The 25,372-nt window shown below is 45.6% G+C and overlaps 9 protein-coding genes across 12 annotated transcripts; 4 read left to right on the plus strand and 5 right to left on the minus strand.

Annotated features, from left to right (window-relative positions):
- Window positions 1–363: 363 nt before the first annotated feature.
- LOC122621801 (suppressor of lurcher protein 1) lies at window positions 364–17,952 on the plus strand. Its single transcript, XM_043799781.1, has 7 exons — window positions 364–539; window positions 650–818; window positions 3,223–3,446; window positions 3,869–4,450; window positions 16,796–17,215; window positions 17,334–17,535; window positions 17,592–17,952. The coding sequence occupies exons 1-7, from the start codon at window positions 392–394 to the stop codon at window positions 17,932–17,934; spliced, it is 2,088 nt and encodes a 695-aa protein (XP_043655716.1). The 5' UTR covers window positions 364–391; the 3' UTR covers window positions 17,935–17,952.
- LOC122621800 (calmodulin) lies at window positions 1,231–2,994 on the plus strand. 3 transcript variants are annotated; one of them, XM_043799780.1, is made up of 5 exons: window positions 1,231–1,447; window positions 1,720–1,820; window positions 1,888–2,109; window positions 2,163–2,419; window positions 2,481–2,994. In XM_043799780.1, exons 2-5 carry the CDS (start codon window positions 1,779–1,781, stop codon window positions 2,650–2,652), a joined length of 693 nt encoding a protein of 230 aa, XP_043655715.1. In that variant the 5' UTR covers window positions 1,231–1,447; window positions 1,720–1,778; the 3' UTR covers window positions 2,653–2,994. The 3 variants fall into 3 exon arrangements, with proteins under 3 accessions (XP_043655715.1, XP_043655713.1, XP_043655714.1); XM_043799778.1 differs by having other exon boundaries at window positions 1,232–1,428; window positions 2,481–2,992; XM_043799779.1 differs by lacking the exon at window positions 1,231–1,447 and adding an exon at window positions 1,638–1,658.
- On the minus strand, window positions 5,464–7,719 carry LOC122621798 (fatty acyl-CoA reductase wat). The gene is made up of 5 exons (XM_043799776.1): window positions 7,508–7,719; window positions 7,157–7,269; window positions 6,505–7,015; window positions 5,741–6,449; window positions 5,464–5,596 (listed from the first exon to the last, which is right to left on the minus strand). Exons 1-5 carry the CDS (start codon window positions 7,581–7,583, stop codon window positions 5,497–5,499), a joined length of 1,509 nt encoding a protein of 502 aa, XP_043655711.1. The 5' UTR covers window positions 7,584–7,719; the 3' UTR covers window positions 5,464–5,496.
- LOC122621799 (fatty acyl-CoA reductase wat) lies at window positions 8,526–10,555 on the minus strand. The gene is made up of 5 exons (XM_043799777.1): window positions 10,399–10,555; window positions 10,228–10,340; window positions 9,623–10,133; window positions 8,788–9,496; window positions 8,526–8,726 (listed from the first exon to the last, which is right to left on the minus strand). The coding sequence occupies exons 1-5, from the start codon at window positions 10,472–10,474 to the stop codon at window positions 8,630–8,632; spliced, it is 1,506 nt and encodes a 501-aa protein (XP_043655712.1). The 5' UTR covers window positions 10,475–10,555; the 3' UTR covers window positions 8,526–8,629.
- LOC122621797 (probable cytochrome P450 9f2) lies at window positions 11,190–13,909 on the minus strand. The gene is made up of 4 exons (XM_043799775.1): window positions 13,657–13,909; window positions 12,274–12,793; window positions 11,548–12,205; window positions 11,190–11,491 (listed from the first exon to the last, which is right to left on the minus strand). The coding sequence occupies exons 1-4, from the start codon at window positions 13,860–13,862 to the stop codon at window positions 11,325–11,327; spliced, it is 1,551 nt and encodes a 516-aa protein (XP_043655710.1). The 5' UTR covers window positions 13,863–13,909; the 3' UTR covers window positions 11,190–11,324.
- Window positions 13,944–16,819, minus strand: LOC122621796 (DNA ligase 3). Of its 2 annotated transcripts, XM_043799774.1 has the most exons (5): window positions 16,399–16,818; window positions 15,496–16,288; window positions 14,489–15,412; window positions 14,249–14,419; window positions 13,945–14,188 (listed from the first exon to the last, which is right to left on the minus strand). In XM_043799774.1, the coding sequence occupies exons 1-5, from the start codon at window positions 16,748–16,750 to the stop codon at window positions 14,080–14,082; spliced, it is 2,349 nt and encodes a 782-aa protein (XP_043655709.1). In that variant the 5' UTR covers window positions 16,751–16,818; the 3' UTR covers window positions 13,945–14,079. The 2 variants fall into 2 exon arrangements, with proteins under 2 accessions (XP_043655708.1, XP_043655709.1); XM_043799773.1 differs by having other exon boundaries at window positions 13,944–14,188; window positions 14,249–15,412; window positions 16,399–16,819.
- Window positions 17,953–18,288: 336 nt separating the features above from the next.
- On the plus strand, window positions 18,289–19,855 carry LOC122620560 (saccharopine dehydrogenase-like oxidoreductase). The gene has a single exon (XM_043798078.1). The coding sequence runs from the start codon at window positions 18,487–18,489 to the stop codon at window positions 19,780–19,782; it is 1,296 nt and encodes a 431-aa protein (XP_043654013.1). The 5' UTR covers window positions 18,289–18,486; the 3' UTR covers window positions 19,783–19,855.
- A 211-nt stretch (window positions 19,856–20,066) lies between these two features.
- LOC122622346 (palmitoyltransferase ZDHHC6) lies at window positions 20,067–23,408 on the plus strand. Its single transcript, XM_043800733.1, has 5 exons — window positions 20,067–20,221; window positions 20,982–21,166; window positions 21,976–22,057; window positions 22,169–22,689; window positions 22,744–23,408. Exons 1-5 carry the CDS (start codon window positions 20,161–20,163, stop codon window positions 23,179–23,181), a joined length of 1,287 nt encoding a protein of 428 aa, XP_043656668.1. The 5' UTR covers window positions 20,067–20,160; the 3' UTR covers window positions 23,182–23,408.
- An 87-nt stretch (window positions 23,409–23,495) lies between these two features.
- On the minus strand, window positions 23,496–25,314 carry LOC122622345 (xaa-Pro dipeptidase). The gene has a single exon (XM_043800732.1). It carries the CDS (start codon window positions 25,063–25,065, stop codon window positions 23,590–23,592), a length of 1,476 nt encoding a protein of 491 aa, XP_043656667.1. The 5' UTR covers window positions 25,066–25,314; the 3' UTR covers window positions 23,496–23,589.
- Between the last annotated feature and the right edge of the window lie 58 nt (window positions 25,315–25,372).

Below are 25,372 nucleotides of genomic sequence, written 5' to 3' on the forward strand. Positions count from 1 at the left end.
GTCTCCGAAGTGTGACAATCTAGATGAATTGACTGGTTCAAAGGGGGCCAAAATGAGCTGTTAACTGGCGGCCACAGACGGACGCTCACAAAAAGATGACATGACACACATTTTAAAAATACCGCCACCCAAAAAGGACGCTGCTCCAAATGTCCTCAGGCAAATGGGCGGTATTAACGTGTGTTTGCCAGTTTGTTTGGACAAAAGGACGGGAAAAAAGGTGGCAGCAAACTAGCGGATGCTGATGGTGGCACCGGCACCTGTAAAACCTCAACTGAAATTTAATGGCACGTCAACACAAAAAGGCAGAGGAGCTCGGCTTTATGCGAGGAGCGGGCTATTTTTATACCGGACATGGGACATCGGCAGCTCTCAGCTAGACGGCAGGATAATGGAATCCTGCTTCACAGTCTCACATTGGCCGCCGACAATGCCGGCCGCATCCTTGGCTCTGGGATTAGTCGTGGTCCTGTTGGCCACCGGAAGTGGACAATCGCAGCAGCAAGTGGCCATCAGCAGGCAGTCGCATCTCTGGCTCGGTGGGTTCAGATAATCGCTTTGATGTTCAAGAAATTGCTCCTGTTTAGCATAAAAACGTAAAAAAATGGTACACAAAAATTAAGAGACTTTTGTTACATTCCCTCCTCAGATTGCTCCTGCCTTCACCTGTCCGAGCGGAATGCCACCCAATGGGGCAGGTTGGCCATCAATGCCAGCCATGCGCTGGGAGCCAAGAACAACTGCCTGATGATCTTCATCGGTGGAATGGACGACGAGCTGGTGGCCTTTCAGCTCGAGCAGTTGCAGCTGCGCGCCGGGTGAGTGGCAATGTTTCCGGCGAAATTCCGTGATCGATTTGCGGGGAGCGGGGATTGGGAGCCGATTCGATCTCAAATCGGCGGACAGCTGCCAGAGACAGCCATCAAGATCGAATCCGTCGATGGATAAGGCTGGCGTCCGTCGCGGAAATGCCGTGGCCAAATGTGGAATGGGCCAGGAGATGGTAGCGAGAGTCCAAATCCCCAACGCAGCGGCTATGTAATTAAAATACCTTGCGAAGGCCATGTGGGCGGTCCGTTTTGGTGGAACCGTGGCCGCGGGCACGCCTGGTTATTTATATAAATCCCGCAAATTTGTGTCAATTTATGCAAAATCGTATGCATCCACATTTGCGCCATAAAAATAACGCACACAATATTTCGGAATCGATTTGTCAATAAAATTGGAGAGCACTGGCCAAGCACATTTCAGTGGATCTTGCCGAGTGGCCAAGTGCTCCGCCAAACGTATGCGTAATATTTAAGTTGCATCCGTCGCTGGGAAAACGCGTCCGAATCGCTGGGATATCGCGAGCAATACGAGTGTCCTAGTCGGTGGTTGACAGTGTTCCGTGTTTAAAGTCGTTGCAAAAACGCGCTCAAACCGTCGGTAAATCGATTTTGAAAACGTATTTAAATCGCCCGCAGAAGTGGGTCAAATTCAGAGAAAAAAGCTCCAGAAAAATTAATAGAAAGGATATCCTAAAGAATTTGGCTGTCTGCAACAAAATTTGTAAAAATTTCTTTAAAAAAAATAATATAATCTAGTTATATTGTATTGTTGTAATACTTTTGGTGCCGCTTCAGAATCTGAAGATATGGATATGTTATTTTCTCTGAGTTAATGTCCCTAATATAACGCTTTGGAAATATTTTAATATTTTCAAATAAAATTTTGTAGGTTAACAAAAGTAGTTCGTGAGTGATTGAAAAAGTTGATAGTGCAAGTACTCCTTCAACATGTCAATGGATCCATCGGTTTCCCTAGAGGATCTGGAGCGAGTGAGTGAAAGAAGTTGAAAAAGGGGAAAAGGTGTTAAAAACTACGACAATACAAATTTCAATACAGCGTCGTCGTCGCGCCAGTTCCGCCCGCAAGCCATCACATACTCCGCAGCCTCCATCTCACCTGGCGGATTCGGAGGCTATGGCTGTGATCAACGAGATATTCAATCCCACACTGAAGCTGCCGGAGTCCAGTGGACACTACACGCTGCCTGAGGAGATGAGGGCCGATGATAATGTGGCGCCCCATGAACTGGACATTGCCAAGCTGGCGGAGCTTAAGGAAGTAAGTTTTCGACTGATGCAGGCACCGTGGTTCAACCCGTGGATTCTCCAAAGGTCTTCTCGCTCTTCGATACGGACTGCGATGGACTGATCTCGAAGGACGATCTACGGTTCACCTATACGGCCCTGGGAAACGACCCGAACGAGCAGCTACTGGAACAGATGATGCAGGAGGCCAAGGAGCCGCTCGACTACGAAGCCTTCGTCCGGCTGATGAGTCGTCGCACCCAGGAACTGGATCCCGAGGATGTGCTACTGGAGGCCTGGAGCAAATGGGATGACCATGGAACGGGCAAAATCGATGAACGCAAGTGGGTGCCACCGAAAATTGTGGACTAGCACAGTGATAGTCTCCATTTGAACACTCCCCAGAATCTATGAAGAGCTGACCAACTATGGCGACAAAATGACCCTCAACGAGGCGAAGGAGGCTCTAAGCCATGCCCCAATGGCCAAGCCCAAGTCCTTGGAGGAGCCGCCCATGATTGATTACCCGGCCTTCTGTCGCATGCTCAGCGGAATGCGCAAGCGAAAAGGGGAATAACATACTATTGTTGGGGAAACCAAAAAAACCTTTGCCTTAACTTCAAATGCAGTGAAAACTTTCAGATTTAACGTCTTTTTCCAGCCCACCAACTAATTTCTACCTAGATTTTTCATATCATTACCCTTTGTTTACTTTAATTATGGGTAAATTTGGAGTGACTCTCGCAGCATTGATTGTGTTTATTATGGGTTTTATAGCCATCAAATATTCGTTTAATCGGGACATATTTTTAAAAATTACTTAAAGTCCTAAAGCAGCTGTGCCGATTTGACAATCGTATTAGCCTTAACGCCAACTTTTGTTCGACTTTTTATCAAAATAAATCGTGAAGAACCAGCGAAGCGTTGGGAATTATTTCTTAATGGCCATTTGCTGGTTGCGATGGGGTATATTTATAGGGAGGCCGGCTGACCAACGAGCCAGCCCCAAAAGTATCGGCCAATAAATTTTAGACATCATTACGCATCTGCTCTGGCCAATGCAGTGCTCAGGCCTGGGGAAGTCCCCCTCCCCCACTTCACCCTCTCGATGCCTCCTCATCCAATGCGGATTGCAATTTCGTGACAGGTGCTTGGACAGCGTGGACGTCTTTCCCTATTTGCGGGAGCCCGTCATCGAGAACGCGACACTGTCGGCGGACACCTTCTGCCTGCACAGCCGGGAGCGCATTGCCACGCCTATTTATAGCGCGGGTCGATTGCTCGGACTGCGCCTCCGGTTCCAGCAGCCGCCCACCAACCTGGCCAGCTGGAACTTGACCCTCAGCGCCAGCTATCGATTTCTGAAACGAGGTGAGTTGACTTTGGGGACACGCAAATATAGGAGACTTTTATGGGCTTATACATTTTTTAAACATAATTTATAAAGACTTTAACTGCACGGTGTTGTAGTTTGCTAATTTGGGATGCCTTTCAATCTTTGTTTGCAAAGTAAACTGCATCAAAAGTGTAATAAGAAGTGGGCCACTTGTCGTATGAGTAATAAACGTAAAAGCAATGATTTATTTGTATTCAATTTTATTTATTTTAAGAATGACTCCTATTTAATAGGATACATAAAATATGAACAAAATTTCCTTTTTTAAATATAATATTTAACTTGATAAATTTTCGATAGAAAACTTCCGGACGGACGGTCGATTAGTTCCGCACAGCTTCTGCGACTTCTAATATAATATTTAAATATAATATTTAACTTGATAAATTTTCGATAGAAAACTTCCGGACGGACGGTCGATTAGTTCCGCACAGCTTCTGCGACTTCTACTTCTTCGCCAGCTTGTCCGGCGAGCAGGGAAATGTGGGCCAGGGCTACTTCCACTCGCCCCAATTTCCCGCCCACTATCCGGCGCACATCAAGTGCGCCTACAAGTTCATCGGTCGGCCGGACACCCACGTGGAGATCCTCTTCGAAGAGCTGCAGCTGCCGCCGGTGGTCAGTGGAGGATGCCAGTTGGATGCAATTACGCTGTTTGACGCGGAGTCCGCTAACATGAACTCGGTCATCGATGTAATCTGCTCCAGCCGACCCACCCGCCGTCTGTTGAGCACTGGTCCTGATCTGCTGCTCGAGTTCAATGCCAGCTCCAATCGCACGGCCAAAGGATTTCGGGGAAAGTACAAGTTCGTGCCGAATGAGCTGGGACTGCCGGACCCCACGTCCCCACCTCCGGCGGTCTTGGAGGCAGCCAGTGTGGCGATGAAGCAGGAAAAACTCCAGCAGGAGCAAGCCTTCGCCGCCAAGGAGAACAGTCTGCCGTCGGATGCGGAACTGCCGAAGCCCGGGCGCTCATTTGGTGAGTTAGCGCCCCATAAATTAGCCTTATATTTGCGTCTCAATACCCTTGTTCATTGCCCAATACACATTGGAGGGAAGTGGAAATACTTTATTTGCTGGATAATTAACTGTGTCAGCTGTATGTCACAAGTTATCCATACAATGTCGATTAAATTGAAAAGCACTTTGAAAAGTGATATAAAAAAAGGTAGCAGATATTTTAAAAGTGTAGCAAGCTTGCCACCTGCGTAACCTAAAATTTTCAACTATAAACTCCCAATTATAAAGTACTCAGTTTTTATTATAAGCCCATATTTTTATTTAATTATTAATAACTTATTAATAAGTGTACTTGTAACATAACAATATATATTTTGTATAGATTTTATTAGCTCTCATTGCAGTTTAAATAGTTTAAAAGTTGTTTTAGACAAAGTTATTTTATTCCTTATCCTATTTATTTAATTTTTATAAATTATCATAATTTTTGTTAGTGCTTCTTTGCGACCCCTCCCCTCATCCCAGCCCCTCTATAAGCCAAAACCAAATCGAATTAACTTAGTCGATGGAAAATGGCGGCAAAGCGACGTTCGACAGCTTCCGTCTGGTTTGGTCCGGAATCCGCGGCGGAAACGGATGCGGCCAATTCTCATCCTTGGTCCCGAGTGAATGGCCATGTAAATGGCTCTGGGCTTTGGGCCTGGCTCAGTTTATTGCCAACTCTTGTCACGTTCAAATGGCGGGACTCCCAACGCTGTTCGTAAAACTTAGTCTGTGGTGTAATCTTGTTAACCAATTGATAGCATCCTGTTCTCATCCGCCCATTAGTGAGTCCATACTTTATACTTCGGCCAAAACATTTAATTGCAAACAATTTGTTTTTTTCTGTAACTCATATATATTTTTTTTAAGTGAAATATTAAAAAACCAAACTAATGAAGTAATAATAGTGGTTTTCAATAAAAATAGCTAGCATGGCAACCTATATAAAATAACTATTTTTGTTGATAGAAAGAAAGTATAAACAGTGAGTGAATGATTGCCCATTAACTTTATTTGTGATAACTATATAAGTGGGCCTAGTAGGCGCTTTAAAAGTGACCATAATATTGCGGCAGCACCGCTACAAAGAGTGAACTGCAGCAGCCGATGAAGAAATTGGAACCTGTGGAAAAAACACAAGAAATATTTAAATGAATGATTACTAATATGGAATGGTATTTTCCAAGTATATAAAAAATAATATAACCAAATCCCTGAGGGGGGGAAGGGGCAATACATTTATTTGTATATAAAATTTCCCACTCACCTTCTGTAGATCCTTTGTCCCTTTTCCAGTACCTCCTTTCCTGGTTTCTCCTTGGCGAGGTAGATGCGAACTCCGGCCAGGGCTTGCAGGAAGTAATCGTCCCAGTCGAGGCTGCTCATATTGAAGTGGTAAAGCTTCTGATCCTCGGCAGACATTCCGGCCCACAACTTGCGGGTGTTGACGGTATCAAAGAACCAGGATGTGATCACAAAGGGTGCCAGAATATCAATGTTCCTGTGGATTTTGCCGTACAACTTGATCATGCGCGGCTTTTTTCCACACAGACGCAAGACCAGATCAATGGCATATCCGGGGAGCAGGTGGTAAAAGATGGCTATGAACCGGAATAGCCAGGGAATGGTGGTGCAGTTCAGAAACGGCATCCACATCATCTTACTCAAGGGATAGTTGTACCGCAGCACCGCTGCCTTGTCCCGGAATCCACCCCAGGTTATCAGGTTATCCTCGTTTGGCGTAAAGTTGTAGATAGGTGGCTCCGGCGATTGCTTGATGCTACTATCCCGGGCCGTGTTCCAAGCGCAGGCCAGCACCATATTGACGCAGTAATCCACGGGTACCATGCCAGCCTGGGCCTTGACATTAAGCAGTGTGATACGCAGTACTCCGAAGGCTGCCCCGTAGAGAACTGCAATGGGTCCGTAAAGGTTGTCGATCCAGCCGGGCATGGGCTCCTTATAGCTAGCAATTACTGTGCAAGACTACGGATTATACGAGGAATTTCAATTCCGACGACATATACTTACTAACGCCTGGACGAAAAATGCTAACCGGCAAATCCCTCGCCTCCAGCTGAAGCACCTGCTCTGCCAGAGCCTTGGTATACGTATACGTATTGGGATACTTGCCCAGCAATGCCGGTGTCATGTTGTCCAACAGCTCGGGACTAATGCTTTCCAGCAGCTCAAGGATCTTTTCGGCAGGGCAGGTCAAGTGCTCCGGATAGAAGCGCTCACTGACGTGCTCCACCAAGCAGTTTGAGTACGCGGTGGACACATGGACGAAGGACTCCAGGTGGGGCATCTCCCTGGCCAGTTGAACCATGAGTCGGGTGGCCCGTGTATTCACTGCCAAGGCGATGTGCAACGGCTCCACAAAACGCACAGTGGCCGCCGTGTGGATAACAATCTGCACCTCATTCACCAAAACCTGGCGATCGCTGATGCTCAGGCCGAGATCCGGCTCCTGGCAGTCCCCACCACAAGGTACCACTCGCTTCAAAGCCGCGGGATTGGTTTTCATTAGATTAACGAAGACCTGAGACCAAAATGTTTGAAATAAAAATAGATAAAGGCTTCAACTTTTTAAAATTGGTTTTTCCTATAAAGTATTGTCAGGAAAATATTCTTATGAAATAAATGCAAATCATAGTTATAATTAACGAAAAGAATGTCTTACCGGATCCTTATCCCAGGCGGCGCATCGGTCCCGCATTTCCTGGCCGCGCTTGGAGCGGAGCAGCACATAGATGCGCTTCACCTCCGTGGTGCGGAGCAGCTTCTCAATGGTCACTGAAACGGCAATAAACTTGTTCTTGATCTTGAACTTGATCTGATATATGGAACTGTGACAGCCGGTTCTGCGAATTTGCTTGTTTTGGGCATCACATTTTTAACCAGCTTGGCAGATGCATAAGCATATCAATTAAGCCCAAATCACCGGTCTTTCACCTTTAAATTTATGTGTCTTATGCATTTGTACCACACTTTAGCAGGTCATTTTATTCTTTGTAACTAGAACACGGAATACCTTTTCCAAGGAACCCACTGCCGCCGGTTAGAAAGACAGTTTTGTCTTTGTAAAAAGTTTGCACATCCGTTGCCATTTTCGACGGGTTATTATAACGATACTTTTCGCGAAGATAGGCCGGAAATCCGTATTCCGTATTCAGCTATCCGTAATCCGATGTCCGACGTAGAACGGCGCAGACGCGACTGATGCTTGAATGAGGGGTGTTCAGTGTTTTTTCACCAGTTATTTATACCCGAATGCCGATCGCAAAATATCAATTGTCTTGCCAAACTCTCACCAACACATCCATGAGCGTCGTAAAAACTTACCTAGCCGCCAAACGAAAGCTGGAGAAGTTCACCCCGCGAAGCTGCATATTACGTATACGCCCAGTTGAACATGTGCCATTAAACCATGAGCATTGCAGTTGACCTGCCAAGTAAACAATTAGCCTTGCCTTTCTTACGCTGAAATGCTGAAATTACACTGAAATTAGAACCCGGGGTTTTATCACTTTGTGGTCCAGAGGATCCGATCGGAACCGCTGAGGTGTCAAGTGGCGTGGCGGCCTGTGATATATCCATTTGGCTAATTGGAAAACGTTGTGCCGGGTTGAAGTGCACCTCATGGAAAGGGAGTGAAACCCGGTAGTGGGACAGACGGAATCGGTATAGGTAATTGAATTCGAGGGTGCGCACCCATGTGCTGAGTGTTTGGACAGTGAGTCTGTCTCGAGCCTAATGAATGTGCCTAAACAATGCATTGCAATGGGTGGCCGGTTGACTGCCTAATTTATATGGGAAATCGAAATGCAGACGTGTTAATTCTATTCGCTATTGTGTAATTATATAGTTGCAACAAGCTCCGATTACCAACCAATTGCGCAACAATTGGTACGTTGGAATATTTTATATATAGGGAATGCATCCAAACCGCGTGGAACAAATTCGACTTTCAACTTTCTTTGAGGCCTTTCTGGAATACAATTTTAATTTTTACACCAATTGACCCCGGAGCACATCAATTCAAACTATTGTTTTGAGATCCATCAAAAACAAACTCATTATTTATTTGAAATTTATCACATCGTTTTAACCTTCAACCCTGTGCATGTTTTAATTATTATAGTACATTATACATTTATAGGAGTGCCCATACATTTTTGATTAATAACCAAATAAAGGCACCAAATAAGAGAACTATTACGGTTTTGAGAAGCCTATCCAATACATAAAACCTGTAAAAACCAAAGTGGCTTATAATATTGACAATCTTTGAAGTAGTTAACTAAGACTTACTTTTTTAAAATCTTCCTCCCCCGAGCAACGGATTCTGGCGTCCGGGGGTCCTTAAACAAATATAGTCGTAATCCGTCCATGAGACTCGTGAAAAACTCTTTCCAGTTCAATGTCGACATATCAAAATTGAATATCTGCTTGTCCTCCTTCGACATGGACTGCCACATTTCGTCGGTATTCTTCATGTCCATGGTAAAGGTTTTTCTGGAGAAGGGAAACAAACTCAGCATTCCCTCATGGACCTTGTGATAGCTCTTTATCATCATCGGCTTTTGACCTTTTACACGCAGGACAATATCCAGGAGAAGTCCGGGCAGCATGTGATAGAAGTAGACGCCGATACTATACAGATAGGGGCATGTGGTGCAATGGCTAAATGGGTACCAGATCATTTTTTCATTTGGTACGTCCAGACCATTTATGTAACATTCGTTGATCAGTTCTCCATAAGTGACTAAATTCGATTCGCTGGGTGCAAAAGCGTAAATGGGCGGCGGACTCTTTTTATTTTGTTTAGAGACCTTGGCTATCTGGACAGCTGATGCGATGGCCACGTTGACGCAGTAGTCGGCCGGAACTACGGGAGCTTTACTCTCAAGATTAACCAGCATGAAGTGAACAAACCCGTAGGCAGTGGCAAATATCATGGCAATCAGCCCCTGCAGGCCATCAATCCATCCTCGCACGGGTTCCTTGAAGGTGGATAAAACTGCAATTTCAGATGGTTTGACTTAGACTTAGCCTCTACATAATTTGTTGAATTAATCTTATATCATATTGATATACAACTGTGTGACTGATTTGTGCTTATCACTGCACTGAAACAACTACTTACTGATCGCTGGTCGAAAAATGCCGACTGGCAACCCCTTCGCCTCCTCCTGGATCACCTGCTCTCCCAGAGCCTTGGTGTAGGTGTATGTGTTCGGGAATTTTCCAATTAGGGCAGGTGCCATCTTTTCGAACGTTTCGGTGCTGAGCGAATCGTGTATGTCGAGTACCTTGTCAACGGGACAGGTTAGGTGTTCCGGATAGAAGCGCTCTTGGATTTGATGCACCACACAATTGGAGAATGCTGTCGAGACGTGGACAAAAGACTCGAGCAGCCGCATTTCCTTAGCCAGCTGGGTAATGAGTCGCACTGCCCTGGTGTTGATTTTCAGTGCCTGGTTGAGTGGCTCCTCGAATCGCACCGAAGCGGCTCCATGTATGAGCACCTGCACCTCCGCGGCCAGTATCCTGCGATCCGCCTCGCTGATGCCCAAATCCGGGGCACAGCAGTCACCCGAAATTGGAGTCACCTTTTGCAGGGACAGCGGATTTTTCTTAAGAAGCACTTCAAACACCTGCAGGGAGGATGTTTTCCAAGAAACCACGATTATTGTCAATGACAAATCACTTTTCTTTTAATTTCCCTTTCGCGAATTGGGTGGCACTCACCTGATCCTTTTTCCAAGACTCAACTCGTGCTTCCATTTTCTCACCCCGCTTGGCTCTCACCAGGAAATAAATACGTTTCACATCCGTCGCCCGCAACAGCTTTTCTATGACCACTGAAACACAGAAGAATTACATTTTTAAGGTGTTCTTGAACTTGAATTGATCGCGCACCTTTGCCCAGTAATCCTGTGCCTCCGGTTATAAAAACCGTTTTGTCCTTATAAAAACTTATAATTTCACTCGTCATTTTGTGCTGCGGAAATAATATTCACTTGGCGCGTTCACTTCATCAAATGAGCATTTCTTCTTTATTTATATTTATTTATATTTATTTATACCACTTTATACCAACCCCCATTATAAGGAAATGCAACGATATGCAATAGCTTTCAGTTTGTGAATAAATTGGAAAGCGTAAGTGCAGAGAACCTCGATAATGGAAACCAAGAATGAGTGACAGAATATGCTTAATTGGACATACAATTAAAATTATTTGTATTTTATGTATTGATAAAAATTAAATTTTACAATTTAACAATTTAAAATGTAATAATTATAACATCTGTTTATAATGTTGATTTAGATTTAAAATTAAATTGTAATATATAAAGGAAGGGGTAAAGATAAAAACAGTTATAGATTAGGATAGCTATCTAATTCAGTAGTTCAACAACAACGTGATAGTAAGAACTATGGTCTACTGTACACAAAGATAATATTATTCATCATTCCAGACATGTCACTTTCTTTGTTCACTTACGTAGGGCTCAACATTTGCATTCTATTTAACCAAATGAAAGGTACGTACGAAAGTAGCGGAAATGCAGGCAGTTTTTGATACATTTGGAGAACATCTATTTTGTATAGAAATGTAAATACTAAATCAAACTTTTTAGAATACACATTTACCAATAATGGTACTTAATTTTTAGCTTACATTAAAATGTTTCTTTACGCCACTATAAAAGTTAAACAAGCCTTTCATTTTTATTTTGTAAAGCACAAGAATACAATAATTTGTTTAAATTTAATAATGTCAAATTCATTAATACATAACATTTAACAACAAAGTTATTATAGTTTAATGGTTTATAAGATTAGTTCCTTTGAACAAGTTTAATCCAAAAGCCCGTTTTGGGTGACAACTGAAAACCGGAACTACTGAGCTCTAGTGGAATGCAGGATTTCTTGGCTGGATCAAAGCGGTAGTCCTTTAGCAGGTAGTAGATAACAGCCTTTGCCTCGAGAAGAGCGAATCGGGAACCTAAAATGCATAATTTTTAGTACCGGCGAAGAACAATTTTAAGTCAATCAACTTACCAATGCAGTTTCGTTGACCCAGGCCAAAGGGGAAGTATGTGAATGGTTGAATAGACTCCTTGTTTTCATCGCTAAAACGTTCCGGATCGAACTTCAAGGGGTTCTCAAAGTACTTGGGATCACGATGGAAGCCACATGTGGGCAGCCAGATGACATCGCCCTTCTTTACCTCGACCTTCTGGCCATCCACTTCAAAAGTTATGTCCTTGTTGCATTCTCGATCGACGGCAATTGCCGCCGGCCACTTTCGCAGCACTTCATTAACAACCTGATCCAAATACTTCATGCCCATGATAGCCTCGTAGGTTAGTTCTTTGCCCTCCAGCTCTTGGTCCACTTGTTGCACCTCCTCGTATAGCTTCTGCTGCACATCCTGGTTCTCCATTAGCTCGTGAGCGGTGAAGCACATCAGCACTGCCGAAGTCTCAAAGCCAGCAAAGAAGAACACGAAACACTGGGCCACAATGTCGCGATCGCTCCACTCGCGAACAGCAGAGGCCTTGGTCTTTTCCGTCTGGATTATACCACGAGCCTCCATCAGCATGTTTATCATGTCGGGTCGAATAATATTGTGCTCCTGTCGGTACTTCATGGCATCAAGCACCAGCCGCACGAAATACTGAGTGCTTTTCTTATCGAAAAGCTCGACCTTAAGGATCTACATGGAAAATAAACAATTCGTTTTAATCAATATATTCTTCTGATGAGTGTGAATGCTGTGCCAACCTTATTAAGACTCTTCAACGCGAAGAACAACATGAACTTCATGTTCTGCAAGAATGTAAACGTGGTCAGCTTTTTGCCCATCTGATAGAAGGTATTTTCCCGATCCTTGAACGAGTTCACTTGCAGTCCGAAGGCTGTCGAGGCGATCACATCATTAGTGAATCGGGTGCAGTAGTCCTTCATGTCCAGTTCATTATCCTGAACGGTTGAATCATCCTGCTTAAGACAGTCCACAGCCTCCTTGGCCACCTGGTTCATCAGCTGGAACATCTGCCGCATTTTGCTGCCGGTAAAAGCCGGGCTCAGAGTGCTTCGCATATCCTTCCACCGAGCATCTCGCATGGAGAACAAGGAGCTGCCAAAAAGGTTACTCATATCATGTGGATCATCATCACTGCTGGTGGCAAACACATTGCGATGATTAATAAAATGGTCGAAGTCCTTTATGGTTATCTGCTTGATAAGATCCGGGTCGCGCACCATAAAAAGTGGTTGTCGCTGCTCGAAGATACCAAAAAATCTAAAACAAAAAAATAATGTTAATAACCGATAAGCTTTCCGTAAGTCACATACTGAGAAATCCAATCACAAAATTTATATTCGTGAGCTCAAGAAGATTAGAAAATGATAACAAGTGTTTTTTGGATCGATAGCGTTGTTCATTACCTATCCGAAGAATTTTTAATTAACCCATCCCTATTTCCTTTTTGAAAAGACTGTAATTGTATAGAGCAGAATAATCGTATTGGTCTATAACTAAATTATTGGGGCATGAATTTCCAATTTGAATTGCTAGTACAAAAATGATTGAACTAATATGAAAATAATTTATAATTTATATATTAACCCGTATTGTGCAATTTGAAATAACGACGTGTATAAAAGGAACAGTCATAAAAAGGGTTGCCCCAATATGAAATTAATAAATTATTTCTATAATGTTATCGTCATTGCACTTTGCAGGAGCTTTATCAACTATTGTTCCTATCTAAATATGGACACAGTGCCGTCCGCAACAAACAACATTTAAAGCTGTCGTATAATCGATAAGATTATAACGAACTTAATTGATAGAACAAACAAAGAATTTCGCAAATTATCTGGCCAGTTACACACTTCTTCAGATAAACGACTTTACACAATTGAATCGAATATTTCGGAATCCTATATTCAAAACGTAGTCAAACGCAGCCGCACCCACCAAATGTGTGTATAGATAGATCACTGAATGCCTGACCTTGACAGTATATATAAACTTGTACGCAATGCTGGAGACCAATAGATACACACATGTTGTAAACGAGTTTCAAGTGCAAGTGCAAGTGCGCCGAATACTGGTTAGGTAATTAAATTATTAGATTCGAATCAATAAATTTAACTCACTTGTTACTTCCGCCTTTGGTGTAGAGATCACAGACTATGTCGAACATGGCTCTCTTCTTCAGGAACATACCGGCCATGTTGCCAAAGTAGAGAACAGGCTTTTCAAAGGGGATGCCCCGGTCCTTGAAGAAATCATTGTTGGCGGACGCCCAGCGGTAGAACAAGGCGACAGCGATCGCAAATAGTGCTAAGAATTCCCACAACATGATGGATGAGCGCCTTGTTTCGCAGCCCAAGCGTCCAGAATATAACTAACTACGCCACAAACAATCGGGAGCGTTTTGTTGTCCCCATGTAGAGCTTTCTATTAAAGCTTTGTGCTCTGCTTCTGGCATTTGATAAAATACTTGTCTATAATGCACACATATGTTCGGTTTAATCAAGCATGTATTTCTGAGTGAAAATGATTTAGAATTCGACTCATCATTTCATCATCACGGCATATGTGGGATAAGGCTGTCGACTCTGAGTATCGAGAGAGGTTTGGAGCCACCTTACATTCAAGTGCCGGCAACTGCGACGATAGAGCGATCTAAAAAAAAAAGCTGTGAATTAATTTTCTTTTAAGATTAAGTGTTTATCTACGCATTACCTTAGCTTCTCCAGGTCCGATGTCTCGTTTGTATTATAAAAAACCAGATTAGCTTTTCGCGGATCCGTTGTACAGCTTCCTCCATGCTGCGTAAACTGCTGCATCAGTTTGCTGGAATCTTTCTCCAATGCAAAGTGAGCCACCAATCCTTCGAATAACTTTCCTTTTGAGCTAATTGGTTCAATAGCGTTTTCGATCTCCTTTGGTTCCTTTTTTACTACTGATTTCAGCTCATTGCTGGGCTTGAAAAAATCCTTTAATCCCTTTTGCGAAGGCGACAAACTTCGTGTCGCTTTTGCCTCCTTGTGTTTGCTGCGTGCAGGAGCTTCGTCTTCATCATCTGAACCTGTTTTACACCTTTTTAGTTTCTTAGTACTAGTTGATCGATTGCCATTTAGTTTTTTCTCTTTTTGGGGAGTTGATTTGGTATCAATTGCTTTCTCATCCTTACTACAATTGGCCAGCAGCAAATCAACATTTACATTCTTTTTTGAGGCTTCAAAAAGATCTTCTAAGTGGGTCAGATCTGTGGCCTCTTTTGTCGATTTATCACTACGACGACGAGTAATCCTGGGAAATCGGATCGAGATTCCAGACGCGGTATGCGCATCGGACTTCGTAAACTCTGCGCCAGTAATCTCCCATACTGGCATTTTCAGCGGATCCTTGGCCAGTACATCTGGCCCCAGGGACTTACTGCACAATAGCCAACTGGGCATTGCGTTGGCATCAGCACGTTCTGTTAGCTTGATCAGTGATTCATGTACCTCTGCGTTGGTAGCATCATCCAAGCCAGAGTGCACTTTGGTCACTGTCTTCCACAGACGTCCAAACGCATCGTAGCAGCCCATGAGAAAAATGCTAAGCGTACCACCTTTCTTCCCTGATCCATACCAAGCTCCCAGAACTACCAAGTCCGCTGTGTCAGCCATTTTTCCATCGAAAAGGTAATCCTTCTTGACCTTAAGCCAGTTTCTTTTGCCGGGCTGATATGTGCTGGTTGGACTCTTCAGGACCACTCCCTCCAGATTGGCATGTAACACCCTGGCCGTCATCACGGCCAGTTCCCTCGTGGTCTTGAGGAACTCCGACTCCGACAGCTGCACGTGGGATTTAATGGGTTGAATATTCTGCTCAAGGATCTCACGACGTTTTCGGAATGGCCTAGAAGGTCATGGAAATATATTAGAAAATATTTTCTTTTTAAATTGTATCTAAAGAATAATATTATTCCCAACCTCACTTACAACTGGGTCAAATCCTCGCCATCGTACAATATGCAATCAAACACAAATAAGCATACTGCTGCATTGGCGAAAGTCTGCTTCTTATGAGCACCCAACGAACCGAAGGGCAGCAGTGCTCCCGTGTCAGTGTCGACTAGAATGATCTCAGAGTCCAATATCATTTCACCACCGCCAGGAAAAGCTTGCGGTATATACTCTTTAAGAGCCCGTATCTTGTGATCGACCACAGGCTTTAGATTGCGGCTAAAGAACTTGAAATCGTTGCCCTGCTTGTGGATTTGAACACGCTCTCCATCGTATTTGATCTCACTATACATTCCAGCGGGGCTCTTCTTGAAGGCCTCCTCCACCGACTTGCAGGGACTGGCCAACATGGGCGATATGGGCGTCATTACCTGAATTGCACTCGAGTTCGTTTTTTTAACTTTCTTGACCGGACTATGGGCATCCTTTTTATTTTCCTTGCCGGCAAACTGTCTTACAATCGCCACCAAATCGCGGGAGGACTGATATGCGGGGTAGGCTTCAGGACCAAAGGCATCCAGGATGTGCCGGGCCCGCGCATTGATTCTTAAGTCGTGCTTCACCAGGCGAATGAAAGTGCGCAGATCCAAGTCGGTGGCCTTCGAGCACAACTCGTGCAGCAGTTCGGTCTGCTCATCCTCTTTGGTACGATCCACGAGCTTCAGGAGCATCTCCTCCACCTCCTGCAGATAGAGCTTGCTTTGCACTTGTGGCTTGAGTTTCCTAGAAGCGGCAAAGTGCTTGCGCAGCGTTTCCGAAACGTCTCCATCTGCGGGAAACCATAGGTAAAGTTAGACTCTAAAATTTACAGCGATGATGAAATTCTATTGGGAACAATAGTTCCTTAGTATTTGGTGAATATATTAGGAAACAACTTGCCCTGCTCTAGATCCAGATGCATTTGCTGCTGGTTTGCATTAAAAATGCGCGAAAAGAGTTTGATCAGCGCCTTGTTCTGCAGATTGTAGACCCGCTGGTTGGCCTCCGGGATGAGGAACTGCACCCAGAGCAAGGTGTCGCCCTTGAAGCCCTTGCCACTGCTTCCCTTTTCGAAGAATCGCTGCAGTTTCTCCGCCTTCTTCAGGTAACTTGAGTCGCCGGCCATTTCATCGCAGATGCGACGAAAGGTGTCCAACTTGTTGTCCTCATTGTGCAATCCTTTGCTGGCCATCTTATTACATATAAAGCGAGTTAGAAACCTGGCCTGCCACGTTAGCCTGGGCAAAATCATACGCACACTAACAGCAAATTCTAAATGGATTTGTCTATTTCACAGAGCAATGCAAACAGACGTTCGACTCACGAGTAAATAAATCGGGAATATTTGACTCCAATCAGCTGTTGCTGGCGAAGCACGCGCTCGGCGGCGTTGTAATTGGCGGCTCGAGAGTCCTACAATGCCGTTACGAATTTGAAGCCCAGGCGCCAGAACGGGTGCAGATTCGATTCCATGACTTCAACGTGCCCACGGAGCACGAGAACTCCACGAAATGCCAGCCGGGCGATGCGCTCCACGTGGTCACCGAGATGCGCGGTCGGTACGAGACGCAGGAACTCCTGTGCGGTGCCTTCTTGCCCAAGCCACTGATGTCCAGTGGAGCGCAGCTGCACCTTCAGTTTGTCGGAAAATATCCGCCTACTATGACGAACAAGGTTCAATACTACGGATTTCGCGCAGAGTACCGCTTTTTAACCAGTAAGTGTTTTCACCAAGTCTTAGTCACTTATAGACTGATTCCACTCGCAAACATTTATATTTTATATAATATTCAGACAATTACATTATTTAAAACTCCGTTTATCTTTTATTCAAGATTTTGGAATCATGTCCGGAGTTCAAAAGGAAGGCTGTTCCTTTGTCTACAATAGTAGTGAGCGAATAAGTGGTTTATTTCACTCTCCAAATTTTCCTGGATTTTACCTGGAAAATGTGGTGTGCAATTATTATTTCTACGGAGCAAGTGATGAAAGAGTTGTGCTCCACTTCACATATTTCGATGTTGAAGGCATTGGAACGTAAGATCTTCATTTAAACCATTTCTTAAAAATGTTAAATCTCCCTCTCTTTCCAGTTGTGACCACCAAACCGCCAGCGATTACATCGAGTTTTCCAATTTCATGAGCACGGATCGAAAGTTCAGCAGATACTGTGGAAAGCTTCCCGACTTTGAAATGCGTTCGGATGGACGCTTCTTTCGCGTTACCTTGCATTCAAATGATCGCTTTGTGGCCATCGGATTTCGCGCCCTGTACACCTTTGAAACTATTGCCGTGAATAATTCCGTCGCCGATCTGCGGGATAATGCCTCCATGCAGAGCTTCGTCTCAACAGCTTCCATTCAGCCTGTTGTAAATTTAAGCAAGTTAATGATGTGTATCTTATGCACTTATAAGGCATACAAATATTATCTCTAAAATATATGAACATAACTTTTCGCATGTTTATTTTCTATTATTGTAACATATTTTTTCTCCATTTTAACGGGACTTTACTTCATTTAGTTCAAATATTTAAACTGGCAGAAAAAATATCGGTCTAAAAAATCATCGATTATCAAGTTGGGTATCAAGGGCGGCGTTTATGCGTAGTAATTCAAGAACTAGCCATTTCAGTTAAGGAAAATTAAATATTATAAATTAAATATTATAAAGAATTGAAACTAATAAGATCTATATTAAAATTTTCATATTCAGCAGTTTCTGATGAAAATATTTTAACCCAACTTTACTGGCAGAGTTACCGTGTAAACAAACCACTTGTTGTTATCTGCAATCAATCTTCAACTGTTCGATTCAGTTTTGCGGAGTCACAACGCAACAAGCTCCAATAAATACAGCTTTTATACCGCGCGATTAACATTATTAATATTTCGCTAGTCGCTCAGAGCAGACGAGTTACCATTCAGTACGGTACTGATAAGACATTTCTAGTCAACTCATAATAATCGCATATCTGTGAACTCTGAAATGGCGGCCAAGAAACTGGATGCCATAATCTTCGGGGCCTCCGGGTTTACCGGAAAGTACACCGTCTTCGAGGCTGTCAGCGTGCTGAAGGGCCTGCAATGGGGCATCGCCGGTCGCAACCAGGAAAAGCTGCAGTCGGTGCTCCGGGAGATGGGTGCAAAGTCCAAGACGGACCTCTCCCAAACACCCATCGTCATCGCGGACGTGAACAACGAGGCGTCGCTGCTGGAGATGGCCAAACGCTGCCGTATTGTGGTCAATACGGCGGGACCATATCGGTTCTTCGGCGAGAGAGTGGTCAAGGCTTGCATCGAGGCGGGAACACATCACGTAGACGTAAGCGGAGAGCCACAATACATGGAAACTATGCAGCTGCGCTACCATGATCTCGCCAAAGAGCGTGGCGTGTACGTGATCAGTGCGTGCGGCTTTGATTCTATTCCCGCCGACATGGGAGTCACCTTCGTAGAGAAGAACTTCGACGGAGTTGTCAACTCGGTGGAGAACTTTGTCCACATGGGGGTCAAGGGCGGTACCAAGGGAACGGGCAGTGCTGCCCTGAACACCGGCACCTGGGAGAGCGCCATACACGCTATCGCCAACCGGAGTGAGTCAGTGGCCATCCGCCGAAAATTGTTCCCCGAGCGCCTTCCCAAGTTCCAGCCGGCTCTTAAGTCAAGATCGCCGCTTTCCCGTGCCGCGGAGGTGGACAACAAGGTGATCCTGCCTTTCCCTGAAACAGATCGCTCGGTGGTGATGCGATCGCAGCGTTTCCTTTACGAATTGGAGAAGAAGCGACCCATTCAGATGCAGGCCTACATGACGTATCCCTCGTGGTTCGCGGCCAGCGTTGTCGTGCTATTCGCCATGGTCATTGGCATTATGTCCAAGTTCTCCTTTGGCCGCCAGCTGCTGCTGAAGTACCCCAGCGTCTTCTCCGGTGGAATGGCTTCCCGTGAAGGTCCCAGTGAGGCCAGGATGGAGCGCTCCTTCTTCAGGATGACCATGAAGGCCACAGGCTGGCCCAACTCCGAGAAACTAGCTGAGAGCACTGATCAGTACACCTCTCCGCCCACAAAGACATTGACCGTGAAGATTGAGGGACCCAATCCCGGCTATGGATCCACCTGCGTCGCACTGCTCTCCACGGCGAAAACCATCCTCAACGAAAGCGACAAGATGCCCGGATCCGGTGGAGTCCTGCCGCCCGGAGCGGCCTTCCGGGGTACCAGCCTCATCAGCGAGCTGGAGAAGCACGAGCACGGCATCAAGTTTGAGATCGTGGCCAACAAATAGAGTCTATAATGGAATGTAATTGAAAATATACTTAAAATATATTTAACTTATCTGTGGTAATATGAAAAAGAAATACCATACCATTCCTTTCGATTTATTAATTAGTTATAGTATGTCTACAAATAGGTATTGTTTGTTATACCATATTTATTGCTATTATCCATATATTTTTATTACTAGTAACCAGTTGCGTTCCACTCTATTTTGAATTAGTGCTTCAGATAGTTATCTTTGAGGTTTTTGTAGTAGTTGCAGCACGGTCACACTGATAGCATTTTGTATCGATTAGTTTGGTTATCGCTATCGCTGTTTGGCTACCTTAGTTGTTTACCTTTTGGTCATTACCAATTTAGACGCCAACGCGAGAATACATAAATTATGAGTGCTGAAATATCCGGCTTCCGGCGGTTCCTGCACTGGGGCCCCATTGCCGCCCTTAGTAAGTGTTTGCCAAACTGGTGATAAGAGGAGCTATTATGTGGATCCGTGGGATGGATAAAATTTGCAATATGTACACTGGTGAAAGTGAAGTCAAAGGACTGCTTGTAGTATGGGATCCAATTACGTGGGCGGCACTTGCACTGGACACGCCCCACTCCAGGCTATGAGTGCGCCATATCGAGTTTCATATGCAATCCAAGCACCCACACCAAACGGGGAGTTCCAATCGGTTGTCCACCCACAAGGGACATTTAATTTGCTTAATGTGTCGTGCTAATTGCGTTTTAGTTGTGTGTCGTTTGCTCTTTTATTGCCCGGGTAACCCTAGTCCTTGGAGCCTATCGGGAATTTCACGGAGCCACCAAACATGGCGTGCAAATCGCCCGTTTGGCTGTCGGCGGGTCAGACGGCATAAGACTTCCGGACCACTACGATATCGAACTGATATACAATTGTTCTCGGCATAATGGCTTTATTAGACGCCGGTCGCTTGTTGCTGCTCTCCAAAAAGGACTCGGAATCAGTCAGAGAACCGACGAAATTACTTATTACTGGACCGTGGTGCCGGCTAATCAACTCGAAAAGCGACAATAAACTAAATAAATGACCCTTATTTCCTCCACACGCAATTGCCAAACGAAGCATGGCCACCAAAGTCACCCCCTTCCAAACAAAAACAGGGCTAGGTCCCTCCAACTACGTGTATCATATTGTTGTGCATGAATCACACTAATGTTTATCTACCTCTTTGCTTACAGGCATCATCAAGTGCATAACGCTGACGACGCTCTACATGAACTCGATGTGGTGGCCGCCAAATGAATCATTCGCTGGATTCGCCCACCAGGCCCTGTTCCTGCTCCTTTCCACGCTGGCCACATTCAATTACGTCATGGCCACGTTGACAGGTCCCGGACTGATGCCAAAACGGTGGCATCCCAAGGTAACGGAGAACCAGAACGCCACGGAAAACGGAATGGTGCAGAAACATTTGTTGTGACACGAAGACCTGTCAACCGCCTCCACCTAGTTCGAGACACCTGTTACCATTGATAATTCCCACCATTTGGCCCGAAAAACTGTTGACCTGTCACGAACTGCCAAAGTACTTAGTCCGGGGGTGGTTTTTCCGTCCCTTTGTGCATCGTCATTCCAAAGCGGAAGCAATTGTTTAGCGTCCGAAGAGTAGGTGCCGAGTTTTCTGCCTCTGTTTTCGGTCTCAACGGGGTCTCCATGTCCGATTTCCAGGCCAGACAAATGGGCCAACCCGGCCCATTGGCGTGTGTGACTGCTTATCGCATAATCCTCGCCAATTAAACGCTGCAATTTACTTTAAAGAATCCGGTCCCAACGGACTAACCCAACATAGTTGTCGTGCAAGGGCCACCGCCGGCTGTAACGTTTTTCGACTGCCATTCATTTTGTCCGGCAGTGGTGCGACCCAAATATAATTTATTAGCGGCGACTCCTCACGGCCAGGCGGGCCCTGCACGCGAACGCACTCTACGGGGCCCAAAGTCCGTAATGCAATTACTAGAATTTGCATAAATGTTTTGTAGGCGAGCCCAGACGCAAGAGGGGCGGATTAGCTGGGCTAGTTGGGTGGCCCACGGGCAATGGGAGGTGGTCACTTAATGAGCTGTGCGTCGTTAGGTTTTGTTGTACCTGGCTGTTTCGGGAAAAGCGCATAAATCACGAATAATATGCTCGTTTTCTTTCGCTCTGTATTTTAATGAATTTAAATTTTGGCAGGATCCCAAGGACGCTCAGTTCCTGCAGTACTGCAAAAAGTGCGAGGGGTACAAAGCGCCACGCTCCCATCATTGCCGCAAGTGTAAGTTCTCAAATCGCGCAAAAAGAATAAAACAATTTGCAGAAGAATTTATAATAAGCTACTGAAAATTATTTTTTCTAAATTCACATGTCTATACTTTATCCAACTTAGGTGATCGCTGCGTCAAGAAGATGGACCACCACTGCCCGTGGATCAATCACTGCGTTGGCTGGGCCAACCACGCGTACTTCACATACTTCCTGCTCTTCTCCATCCTGGGCAGCCTGCAGGGCACCGTGGTGCTGTGCTGCTCCTTCTGGCGGGGCATATACCGCTACTACTATCTCACCCACGGACTGGCGCACTTGGCCAGCGTACAGTTCACGCTGCTCAGCATCATCATGTGCATCCTGGGCATGGGCCTGGCCATCGGTGTAGTCATTGGCCTGAGCATGCTGCTGTTCATTCAGCTAAAGACGATTGTCAACAACCAGACCGGCATAGAGATCTGGATAGTGGAGAAGGCCATTTACCGCCGTTATAGGAATGCCGACTGCGACGACGAGTTCCTATATCCCTATGATTTGGGATGGCGCGCAAATTTACGACTGGTATTCAACGACGAGTGCCAAAAGCAGGGAGATGGCATTGAGTGGCCTGTGGCGGAGGGTTGTGATCAGTATACATTGACGGTGAGTATTGGATATGGTTGTCAAAGAGTGCAGATTAACGTGTACCATTTGCAGCGCGAGCAACTAGCGCAAAAGGAGGAGAAACGAGCTCGAACCCGCACCTTCAGATGCATAGGGCCAGTGACTGGTCGCTGGCTGCCGATCTTCTCTCAGGGATGGCGAGTTTGTGTTGCCGCTCCCTGCTCCGATGAGCCACGCATCAGCCTGCGACCCAACGACATGATTAAGGTCACCCGCTTCCGCAACCACTGGCTGTTTGGTGAGCGAGTGCTTTCCGAGCAAGAGCTAGCTGGCGACAAGAAGCGGCAACGCAAGGGTCCCATTCGCGGGTGGTTCCCACGACGCAGCGCCGTTGAGGTTATTGAGGCGGTTCAGCAAGGCAGCGGTGGCGATGGCAACAGCGAGACACCGGCACCTCTGGCCCAGAATGGCATCGCCCACAGCCACTTAAAGCAGCAGCAGCGAAACGGACATGCCAAAAAGTACATGTAGTCCGGATCGACAAAAATCAATCGATGGCACTCTGCGCCACATTCGGCTTGTAAATAGAATTATATTCCGCTTGGAGACTTGACTGTTTCACGCTTAGCCAGGCCGCTGTCTCGTTTACTCTGTTAACACTGTCGACCAATAAATAACGCGAAAGTTGATATCAGTAGTTGATGTGAATCGAAATTCAACAAGTTGTGTATCAGCAAAAACCGCTTATCTTTTCCAGATAGCCAATGCAGAATAAATCTCATGGCGAAGAAGTAGGAATATATAACTAAAGTATTGTTTTAAAGTTTCACATAAAAAATTGCCAATTGATGAGACCTTATGTATTTATTAGGTATTCAATAATTTGATTATGATACAGTATATTACATATGTTTAAGTGTGGGAAATATTGTGCAAGCTCTAAACCGGTGAATCAAATTTACAGGTCATGGTTGCCTCGATATCCTCTACCGTACGCGGCACGATCGCAAAGTTCTCCACTCCAGTCTTCGTGATTAGCACATCGTCCTCGATGCGCACACCTCCGAAATTGCGGAAGCGATTAAACATCTCTACGTTAATGTATTTAGCAATGTCCGGATCGGCCAGTGCGCGGTCCATCAGCCAGTTAATAAAGTAGCAGCCGGGTTCGATTGTAACATACATGCCCGCCCTAAGGACGCGGGCAAAGCGCAGCTTACTCAGCCAAGGTTCAGCGGGGCGCTTCGGCTCCTTGGGCAGGTAGCCGCCCACATCATGTACATCCAGACCGATCAAGTGGCCGAGACCATGCGGCTGGAAGACGCCAGAAACACCTGCCTCGAGCATCTCCTCCACATCGCCCTTGAGCATGCCGCCCTCCTTCAGGCGCTGCAGCAACACCCGGCCCGCCAACTTGTGCATGTCCACCCAGGAGACTCCGTCTCTGGCCGACTCCGTGACCGCATTGCGGGCATCCAGCACGGCATTGTAGATGAACTTCTGATCGTCGGTAAATTTCCCATTGGCCGGGAACGTGCAAGTAATGTCTGCCGCATATCCACAATAGTTGGCTCCCATGTCGAACAAGCAGAGATCGCCGTCCTGGACGGGCTTGCTGTTGGGAGCGCCCGCGTGTCCATAGTGCAAAATCGAGGAGTTCGTTCCGCTGCCGCAGATGCAGGTGTAGGAGGCGTGCCGGCAGCCGCCCACGGAGTAGGCGTGGTGCAGGAACAGGGATTCGCCCTCAAATTCCATGCGACCAGGTCGCATAAATCTCATCACCTTGATGTGGGCGTCCGAGGAAACCTTGGCCACGTAGCGTAGCACCTCGATCTCTTCGGGCGACTTGATCACCCGGCACTCAGAGAGGATGGGATAGAGCAGATCGCAGTCAGTCACATACTTTTCCTTGCCAGCAAAGTCGGGCGGCTGGAGGGTGAGCCCACTATCGCTGTTGGTGCCGCTTAATGTGAGTATCAGCTTGGGCGACGCCCCCTCCAGATAAACATTCATTTCGTCGACATAAAACACCTCGTCCACCTCATACATGGCTTTAAACTCCTGCAAGCCGAGCAGTTCTCCCATCCAGGTCCCGTACTCATCGGGAAAGCGGGGAACAAAGAGAACACTCTTCTGGGCACCAGTCTTCACATCGATGGTTAGGATACCGTAGCAGCCCGGCTCCTTGACACCAAACAAGTACTGGAAATAGGACTCCTGCCGGAACACGTAGTCTACGTCCGTGTTGTACACGCTCTGGTCCTTGCCGCCCTCGAGGAGCACCAGTAGGTTGCCATCGTCGAACTTGAGGCCCGGCAGCAGCTCCTTGAGGATGGCTTTACCGGCACGATTCCTGTTGTTCCGGAACAGACTCATGGGCACTGCGTGACCCGATCCCATCTGAAAGGCGGCCATGGTGTTGCTACGGAGGACAAAGTTTAACTGGCGCTCTGGACAACAATGAGTGCTCAAGCAAGTAAGATTAGCTGATAATAGCCAATGGCCGGGCTAACAAAGGCAGTAAATTATATGGGGTTTATCTGTGTTTTTTGTTTTCTGTTTTCGCAACAGTATGACCGACAACTGAACTCGAAAAAATTCAGCTTAAATGAATTGTTCAGCGATCTTGAGTTTAATTTTTTAGTTATGGTCTCTAAGAATTTTAAGCTTTAGCTCATTTCATTTATATTTATTGCGATTTTCCTTATCCTGAAAATGGATA

The sequence above is a fragment of the Drosophila teissieri genome, chromosome 3R (genome assembly GCF_016746235.2).
Source record: "Drosophila teissieri strain GT53w chromosome 3R, Prin_Dtei_1.1, whole genome shotgun sequence".
Taxonomy (NCBI): domain Eukaryota; kingdom Metazoa; phylum Arthropoda; class Insecta; order Diptera; family Drosophilidae; genus Drosophila; species Drosophila teissieri.

Excerpts from the sequence above, each read along its gene's own strand:
- LOC122621798 (XM_043799776.1), bottom strand. The coding sequence starts at position 7,583 with ATGGCAACGGATGTGCAAACTTTTTACAAAGACAAAACTGTCTTTCTA. Across the intron at positions 7,016-7,156 it reads CCGCCTGGGATAAGGATCCG|GTCTTCGTTAATCTAATGAA; the intron begins GTAAGACATTCT and ends TTTTGGTCTCAG. Across the intron at positions 5,597-5,740 it reads GGACAAAGGATCTACAGAAG|GTTCCAATTTCTTCATCGGC; the intron begins GTGAGTGGGAAA and ends TTTTTTCCACAG.
- LOC122621797 (XM_043799775.1), bottom strand. The coding sequence starts at position 13,862 with ATGTTGTGGGAATTCTTAGCACTATTTGCGATCGCTGTCGCCTTGTTC. Across the intron at positions 12,794-13,656 it reads ACCAAAGGCGGAAGTAACAA|ATTTTTTGGTATCTTCGAGC; the intron begins GTGAGTTAAATT and ends TTTTTGTTTTAG. Across the intron at positions 11,492-11,547 it reads GGGTCAACGAAACTGCATTG|GTTCCCGATTCGCTCTTCTC; the intron begins GTAAGTTGATTG and ends TATGCATTTTAG.
- LOC122622346 (XM_043800733.1), top strand. The coding sequence starts at position 20,161 with ATGAGTGCTGAAATATCCGGCTTCCGGCGGTTCCTGCACTGGGGCCCC. Across the intron at positions 20,222-20,981 it reads GGGCCCCATTGCCGCCCTTA|GCATCATCAAGTGCATAACG; the intron begins GTAAGTGTTTGC and ends CTTTGCTTACAG. Across the intron at positions 22,690-22,743 it reads GTGATCAGTATACATTGACG|CGCGAGCAACTAGCGCAAAA; the intron begins GTGAGTATTGGA and ends TACCATTTGCAG.
- LOC122621801 (XM_043799781.1), top strand. The coding sequence starts at position 392 with ATGGAATCCTGCTTCACAGTCTCACATTGGCCGCCGACAATGCCGGCC. Across the intron at positions 540-649 it reads GCAGTCGCATCTCTGGCTCG|ATTGCTCCTGCCTTCACCTG; the intron begins GTGGGTTCAGAT and ends TTCCCTCCTCAG. Across the intron at positions 17,536-17,591 it reads GATGTTGAAGGCATTGGAAC|TTGTGACCACCAAACCGCCA; the intron begins GTAAGATCTTCA and ends CTCTCTTTCCAG.
- LOC122622345 (XM_043800732.1), bottom strand. The coding sequence starts at position 25,065 with ATGGCCGCCTTTCAGATGGGATCGGGTCACGCAGTGCCCATGAGTCTG.
- LOC122621796 (XM_043799773.1), bottom strand. The coding sequence starts at position 16,750 with ATGATTTTGCCCAGGCTAACGTGGCAGGCCAGGTTTCTAACTCGCTTT. Across the intron at positions 16,289-16,398 it reads GCATCTGGATCTAGAGCAGG|ATGGAGACGTTTCGGAAACG; the intron begins GCAAGTTGTTTC and ends GGTTTCCCGCAG. Across the intron at positions 15,413-15,495 it reads GGCGAGGATTTGACCCAGTT|GCCATTCCGAAAACGTCGTG; the intron begins GTAAGTGAGGTT and ends ATGACCTTCTAG.
- LOC122621800 (XM_043799780.1), top strand. The coding sequence starts at position 1,779 with ATGTCAATGGATCCATCGGTTTCCCTAGAGGATCTGGAGCGA. Across the intron at positions 2,110-2,162 it reads AGCTGGCGGAGCTTAAGGAA|GTCTTCTCGCTCTTCGATAC; the intron begins GTAAGTTTTCGA and ends GATTCTCCAAAG. Across the intron at positions 2,420-2,480 it reads GGCAAAATCGATGAACGCAA|AATCTATGAAGAGCTGACCA; the intron begins GTGGGTGCCACC and ends AACACTCCCCAG.
- LOC122620560 (XM_043798078.1), top strand. The coding sequence starts at position 18,487 with ATGGCGGCCAAGAAACTGGATGCCATAATCTTCGGGGCCTCCGGGTTT.
- LOC122621799 (XM_043799777.1), bottom strand. The coding sequence starts at position 10,474 with ATGACGAGTGAAATTATAAGTTTTTATAAGGACAAAACGGTTTTTATA. Across the intron at positions 10,341-10,398 it reads CACAGGATTACTGGGCAAAG|TGGTCATAGAAAAGCTGTTG; the intron begins GTGCGCGATCAA and ends TCTGTGTTTCAG. Across the intron at positions 10,134-10,227 it reads AGTCTTGGAAAAAGGATCAG|GTGTTTGAAGTGCTTCTTAA; the intron begins GTGAGTGCCACC and ends TCCTCCCTGCAG.